The sequence below is a fragment of the Buceros rhinoceros genome, unplaced genomic scaffold, assembly GCF_000710305.1.
Source record: "Buceros rhinoceros silvestris isolate BGI_N320 unplaced genomic scaffold, ASM71030v1 scaffold1148, whole genome shotgun sequence".
NCBI lineage: Eukaryota > Metazoa > Chordata > Aves > Bucerotiformes > Bucerotidae > Buceros > Buceros rhinoceros.
In genome coordinates this window covers 97,981-105,622 of record NW_010427264.1, presented here as the reverse complement: position 1 = coordinate 105,622, position 7,642 = coordinate 97,981, and the positions used below count along the sequence as shown (strand labels likewise).

The 7,642-nt window shown below is 42.7% G+C and overlaps 1 protein-coding gene across 1 annotated transcript in view; it reads right to left on the bottom strand.

The window, feature by feature from the left end:
• Positions 1–352: 352 nt before the first annotated feature.
• The window catches only part of CNTN3 (contactin 3 (plasmacytoma associated)), a gene marked incomplete at its 5' end in the record, with an annotated part of 54,831 nt that continues 47,541 nt past the window's right edge, over positions 353–7,642 (bottom strand). The window contains 6 exons of the mRNA XM_010141800.1: positions 353–453; positions 828–996; positions 2,472–2,584; positions 5,886–6,072; positions 6,581–6,696; positions 6,863–7,097. Of these exons, the coding sequence (XP_010140102.1) occupies positions 353–453; positions 828–996; positions 2,472–2,584; positions 5,886–6,072; positions 6,581–6,696; positions 6,863–7,097 (921 nt within the window). The remainder of the gene's footprint in view (positions 454–827; positions 997–2,471; positions 2,585–5,885; positions 6,073–6,580; positions 6,697–6,862; positions 7,098–7,642) is intronic.

Below are 7,642 nucleotides of genomic sequence, written 5' to 3'. Positions count from 1 at the left end.
AAAACAACTCCCTGTCACTGCAACCATGGAGCTTCCCACTGAACTGAGCTCCTCCCGGTAGCTCTGGTCACAGTGCCATCGCTCTCCCTCTCTCTTACGCTGTGTCTGAAGTATGCAGTTTGTAAACTCCTTTGGTTCAAGTATTAAGGCATTTTAGATTCCTTTTTAAAGAATTTGCTAAACTTTACATGGTATTTTTACTTCAACCTACAGTGAAATAGAAAGAATTTAAAAACACGTCAGGATAGAAGAAAAACATGCATTAACCACTGCAGTTTTTTTTTTTTTAAAAAGCACTTCTTCTGTGGTAACTGATACTTTTTCTTTCCCCCCAGCAAATGAAAATGTACCATCACAACACTGAATTCAGCGTCAAGGAGAGTATCGTTGGGACAAAGCTGGACACACTGAAGATATTCAGGACAGACGGACCAGAACCTCTTGCATCCATACCTGCGACAAGTGAAAAAGGTCAGGGTTAAATGCCAGCGTGAGGATCTGCTGTGCTGAATTCCTGCTCTTCCTAGATGCTGAGCAAAAATTATCATGAATTTTTACTTCTGACAAGCAATGAAAATTCACAAAAATATTTTAAAGCTATACAGAAATGCCTTGCGAAATGCTTATCTGTACGAATGGTCTTTACTTCCCAAGTAATTAAAAGGGGAAAAAGTAAAGAACATCTACTGTTTTAAATACCAATTTAATACCCATTTAGGGATGATTCACTGTGCCAAGGAAGAGACCTGTGGCCAGTATAAAGGAGGTTCTGGGGCAGGTGGGGACCCTCTGTAAGCACATATCAAAATAACAATTTTTTGACCTACTAGCTAGTCTGGGGATGAGGATCTGCTCACTGCTAGTGCCATCGCCGCCGGCCGTGGTTGCTTTTACTTCTATGATATAGTCTTCGTTCAGGGGGAGCAGAAGCTCTGCCGTCGTCTTGTCCGTGTGCAGCACGTTCGCGCGGGCCTGACTGCTGGTCCTGTACAAGACCTGCAACACAAGCGAAGAGCTGCAGCGCGTCGTTTCCCACACCTGCCCTGAAATGTTTATTTGTGTTTCTCAGAAACAAGATTTCAGTCTTTAAAAAGATGGGGCGAGAGAGAAGATCTCTCTAATTTTTTCATTAATATTATAGGGCAGAATTGCATTTAAAGAAAGGAGGTAACATCAGTCAAGCTCTTTTATTCCAGTTTTAATCTAGAATGGCACAACGTGTAACAGTAACACATCAATAATAGATGCTGCTGAGTGTCTTAATAACATTCTATAAATTATCCCACCATTTGGAATCTGTCATTACCTAGATCAGCTTCTTCTGCCACTACATAGTTTGGGAAGGAGAGAACTAATCAAAATTACAGGCTGTGTTGGAAGACATTCTGCAGGTGCTGGGGGATTATTGCTGTGAAACTTCCATGTCGGATGTTTTAAAGGACGGGAGCTACAGCTGAACGTCCCAGCCCGCTGTGACCACCCTGAAGACAGCCTCCCTGAAGCTGTCTGGGGAGGAACACAGCCACCGCGCTGAGGCTGCCGTGCCGTTTGCAATGTCACTCACTGGCCCTTCTCCTCCTGGCACACCAACCGTTGTTAACAGTACTTCTGGGATAAAACTGACCCCCTTTAAGTGCTTTGCTTCAGTAAAATTAACCAGCTTTAGCAAAATTCAGCTTATCCTCGTGTACTCGGCAACGTTTGTTATCCACAGGAGAACCTGAGTTGTTGTGGGAGACAGAGGACGCAGCGTGAAACCCTACACAGGAGGTTTTTAGGAACTGGGTGGCCTGTCTGAGCTGTAAACACGTATTTCTTGCTGGTAACAATTCAGAAATTTGCGCAGTCAGAGCTTCAGCATAAATCTTTTATTCAGGAATCTATCATGTGGGCTCCAGCTGTACGCAGCTCATCAAGAACATCCTCAGCTATTCTCTTAAACACACTTAGACGTACGACGTGCTGCTACTCTTGCACCTTTGGACACTGCTCAGATTGAGAGCAGACGCAGCAATGTCATTTCTGTCAAGCCAATGAGCGTGTCCCCCGGTAGGGAAGAAGAAAAAGGCTTAAGAATATCAGTCTGATGTGGTACTAATAAATACACCTGGCCAGCAATGGAAACCACACCTGCCAGCTCAGTCAGGGGTTGTGTGGTTCCTTGCACAATATTACACCTTTGGCGATACGCGTTCTAACATCCCGGTGCTCTTCCTCTGGGTCAGTGGGGTGCCGAGAGCTGGCACTGCAGCTCCTGGCTCTGCTTGTACCACGAGAAGGTATTTAGTGTCCCTTTAGTGGTAAAAACCCCGTGATTTAAGGGACTTTATTAGAATATCATTTAAAACCTGTAACAGGAGACAGCACTGGAATGGTTTAGATGTGGGTTTGTGCATCCTCTGACCCTCCTGCCTTGCAAATAGGCAGGAAAAAGCAAACTGTGCATCATTCTTCTGGTCTTTTTCACTTACCTTATAGCCAGTCACCTCGGACTCGTTCTCCATAGCTCTGACCTCCTCCCAGCTGAGGATCACTCTGGAGTCGCTGACGTTCCACACGACGTTTCCCGGCGGTTGACTGGGTGCTTCAAACACATAACAAAAGCATGACTTTAATTTCGTTGGCATTAGTGATTTATACTACAGTAGGAAATAATAGTTCAGGTAATTGCCTGTCATTACAAAAGCAGCTCCAGTGCAGCCTCATCGTTTGTACAGTTTATGGTTCAGAGACTAAATTGGAAAAACAGAAGGAAGGAAAAAGAGAATGGCAAATAAACACTATTTCTGAAGGTGCGTTATCTGTTGATGGTCCTTCATTAAATCCAGCCAGACAAAAGCACGTGTCTTAGGACATGGGTGATCAGTGAGGACAAACTCTGGTGAAACCAGTGATCATAACAGACGTTTCTAGTTTCAGTGTGGTGCCAAGAATAAGCAAATACTTCACAACAGATCATTTGTTAGATAGATAAATTTAGTCTTGGTGAACATTCACAGCTACACCCTCCTGTGCTGACTTTCTTGAACGTGTTTGTCACGTACAAATATTTGACAGATAGATATTATTTGCATTTTAACTCAAGGCATGACTTTGAAGCAGCCTGTACCATTTCTGTGTCTGCAGCCTGAACAACGGGGAGCTTTGGCCAAGTAAAGCTGTTGGGTTTTTTTTTTTGCTCACTAACAACCCGGACTTTGAAGCAGCCTGTACCATTTCTGTGTCTGCAGCCTGAACAACGGGGAGCTTTGGCCAAGTAAAGCTGTTGGGTTTTTTTTTTTTGCTCACTAACAACCCGAGACTGTTCGTTTCAAAAGGCGCAGCGTGCTGTTGGCTGTACGCTTTAACACTTCTGGAAGCTGCCAAGCTTGCAGGGAAGGCGAAGGTAAGTACAAACCTCTTAAGAAGCCTCAAGTTGGTTTCCCAGAAAATGGGTCATGCAGTGACACAATCAATGATTAAAATCTTTTCTAAATGTGTTAAGGAAAACAATTTACTGTTGCTGTCACCTAGTGGAGGCAACCGCTGCTTAGGTGGACCCGCTACGCTTTGATGGTGCACGTTCCAGTACTAAACACTGACAGTGGTTTAAACACTCTCCTATTTTAAAAACTCTTTCACACAGGTAGCTCCCTCCCTCTGCCCACGAGCAGTCGGATCAAAACCCACCTATCACGTGTCTTCTTAACACAAAGTAGACACAAAAACCCAAGAGGGAGACTAAAAAAAGTCCACCAACCACTCACAGGTGTATTTCTTTGCAGTGTTTGCCTTGTTCTATGCATTGAACAGGATTTAACCCAGTTAAATCCTGCTACAAGCTACTTCTTGTAAAGGTAAGAAGAGATGGTTTTACTCCTGAGAATTAAGTGTTACAGCATGCAGGAATAACACTGAGATATTAAAGCTGAGTTTTTTTTAAAAAAATGAGTCATCTTTTAAATCCACAACAAAATATTAATATGACACCTAAAAAAAGAAGAGTAATTATATTTAAAAAAATGTAAGCTTCTATTACTTGACTTACGGAGGTGATTCAGAAAGCTCCAGTTCACTTCAGCCACCCAACACTGTTCAGAACTGCAAAACTTAGTTTGTAATAGGTCGGATCCGGAGCCATCACATCACCCAAGTCCATGCCCAGCGCTAAGCATGCAAGTAGCTACATGGATTTCTCTGAGACTCCTCGGATACTTAAAATTGGTCATATACCCCAGTATGTCCCTGAATTAGAACTGGTGGACAGATCATCTGATGCATTTTAAGATCTTCTAACTATGAAATAATTGTAATACCTTGCTGTATAAACGCAGGCAAGTCTTCCCCAGTAACTTGCCATTTTGCATAGCAGTATTTTATAAAACAAAGGCACACTTGTTATTTTGGGTGAGGACCATGATTCAATTATAAAAGCAAAGGTAATTCGATGGTCAAAGATAAACAGGCGATTTTCCATCTTGAAATACTCTGCCAACTGAATTACATGTTTGTATTTCTTTATATGGTTAGTAGTTAGTTACTAGGAAGTATCTTGTAGGTTACATGGGTGAACGTAAACAAAATACGCAGAAATCCTTCCCAGCAAAAAACCACATCCATCACAAATATTCAAGGTAAGGCAGAAACTGAGTTGATCAAAGATTCAAATGAAAAATCAAGTTTCTGCTGCAGCAGTACAGAGAATTGTCTTAATCAATTCAACGAGCAGTTAGCAAAATCCTTCAGCCTGACATCAGTGTACTGCAGCAGGACACACGGACATAATTTCTTCTTAATTATTCCAAACAGCAGCTATCTTGGCTAAGGGCCTGACCCAGCTCCAATCAGTGGGATCAGGTGCTCGTCCGGCTCTCATTCCCCCATCCCAAAGGCAGGAGGTCACTAAGAAAGGACTAAACCAAAACCACTGAGCAGCCCAGGCTGGCACAACCTCGGGCGAGCAGCCACACAGATGACTGATTAATTAGGGAAAACTATTCATCACGTGTCAGGTCCAGGCTGCAGGCAGTGAGTTCATTCAGACCACCAATTCAGGGTAACTATGCATATAACATATTCAAACTCTAGCAAATTTAAGTTGATCTGAGTTGGTTTAGTTCTCAGTGACAGAGTGACACTCATTTTTGCATATAATCATTTGTGATGAAGTAGCTTATTTCATAATATTGATGATGCAACTACTTTTGGGAGAAGGATGTTCATGACTGTTCCAGGGAATCTGACCTTTCAGACAGATCTAATTGTACATTCTTGAGAGTCTGACAGAACTACTTCAAGATTGATGACCCGGAGTCTGGGCTGCGTTACAATGCAAGAGCATACTAAAAATATTTCCATTTGTAGAAAAATTACTGCAGCCTCTGACAATCTGTTCTCCAGCTTAATTTTGTCTTTTTATTAGTAAAGTGGCCCCTTGTGCAATTTGTTCAAGGGGAAACAATGTACATGAAGGATTGTTTAGCATGAACTGCGCGAGGATCACTGCATTTCAAAAGCCATGCCCTAGAGAACTTACAGACATGCTATAAACCCCTGAAACATTTAACAAGTCTCTGGTTTTTTTCCTTCCAAACAGCAGAATTTTTTCTTTTAAAAGTCTTCCAGTCACTAGAAGAATAATAAAGGTTCCACGCAGAAATTATTTACCTTACTTCAGCTCTGCTGGCACAGTCAAGTTTTACTTACTCATCCTGCTAAAGGAGCAGAGGGTAGAAAAGGGCAGATCTATGCTGGATTTAATTGTGTAACTAACTCCTCCTCTGTCTGGAAATTCACATCAGTGCTGTGTATTGCGATTCCCCGTAACTCGCCTGTTTTTCATTTCCCTGCAAGCACTAATGCACGCACCATTATGCCTCTCCCCACTTTAGATTCAGGGTACTTACGTGTCTTTTTTGTGGTCGCGTTTACTGTGGCGCTGAAGGGACCTGCTCCAGCGCTGTTGTAAGCACGGACAGCGGTGTAGTACACCAAGTTGCTCTTCAAGCCTGTTATTCTTACTGATGTCTCGTTCCCTGCAGCTTTTACTCTGTTTGAAGAGTCTTCTTTACCACCATTATTCCAGTACCTGACCTAGTAGGTATAAACCAAACTCATTTAAAATCTTGCCTGGAACGGACTGTTCACCCACAGCCCTGCATTTTGCTCCTTTAAGTGCATTTTTTTTTTTTCCCTCAGCGGAAAAAGGTAGAAATACATTACATTTTCAAAAATATGTTTACTGTGTCAAAAAAAAATCTCTTATCAATCTGCATTTCACACTTGCTGCTCTGAAAAAGGATACTGAAATGCTAGATCTTGCTTGAATTAAAAAATGACAAGAGGAAACCCCATTGCTTCATCCATAAAGTAAATGAGCTAAACTCAGAAAAATGTACCTTCCAAGAGAGGTTCTCTTTGGAAAATACTGTTAGACACCATTTTGTTCCATGTGCTTTGCTTCCAAAGATACTTAGAAGAAAATATCCTTCTTCTGGGTGCAGGTGAGGTGGGAAGAAAACAAGATCTGTGGTCGTCTCTTGTAAATCCGTGCAGCCCACATGACCCTCTACAGATGGGAGTGTACTTCACATGAGCTTACCTCATAGCCCAGTAACCTGCCGCTGCTCATCTTCCAGGGAATGGGCGCCCAGGAGACCTTGATGACCGAGGACGACAGACTGGTCGCGGACACACCGGAGGGCGCTACGCTGGGCTCTGTATCGGGAAATCAATAATTGAGAGAAGATCAGCAGTGTCGGGGACTAGAAATAAACGCCCGGAGTCAGAGTGACCCCATTTCTATTAACTGTTGCTATATTCTCTGATGAAACGTCTGCTGTTAAACATCTGGAATTAACTCAGTACAGAGGTAATCACGTACCCTCTTCCGCTGAAAAAACTGTGGTTACTGAACTGAACGGCCCTTCGCCTTTGTTGTTATAGGCACCAACTTTGACCTCGTACGGTGAAAAGGGCAAGATGCTTTCATTCCTAAAGACGTATCTGGGCGTGTCAGGAGAGGTGACCACTGTCTGTATCCATGTGGTGGTGCCAACGGGGCGGAAAGCAACCACATAGCCAAATCCTTCTCCGTTCTGTAATTCTTCAGGGATGGGCTGCGAGAAGAGCAGTAGATGAGAGAAGTCTGTGATGCTATGACAGCACTGGACGTGTTTTGCAGGGAGAAAGTACCGACAGACTAGCATATACGACTGTAACTAGGTTCTGGTACAGCATTTGGGATCATCCATCAGCAAATTAACTCTGGTACAGCAGAGCAAAACACATTCCTTTGAACCTATTTTGAGATTTGCACTTCAAGAAGAGAACAACTTTCAGGTATATGCCTTGTTTTCCTCTTAAAGTATACACTGTTTTAAGGTGCTTTTCAGTAAATACATTTTTTTTTTCAGTTTCACAGTCCACAGTTCATAAAAAACTTTAGAATTGCTTCGTCAACTCTCATAGGATCCAATATTACCTTTGTACAATGGCTTGCACCTTTCTCTGATGTGATTACGATTAGATAACCACACAGAGCAATGTTAGCAACAGACTGTTAACATTTTTTAACCCCTTAAAACGGGGATACGTACTGTGAAGCAGTATTTGCTTGTCTGTATTAGCCAGCACACGCATCCAGAGTTAACGGGAGGACAGA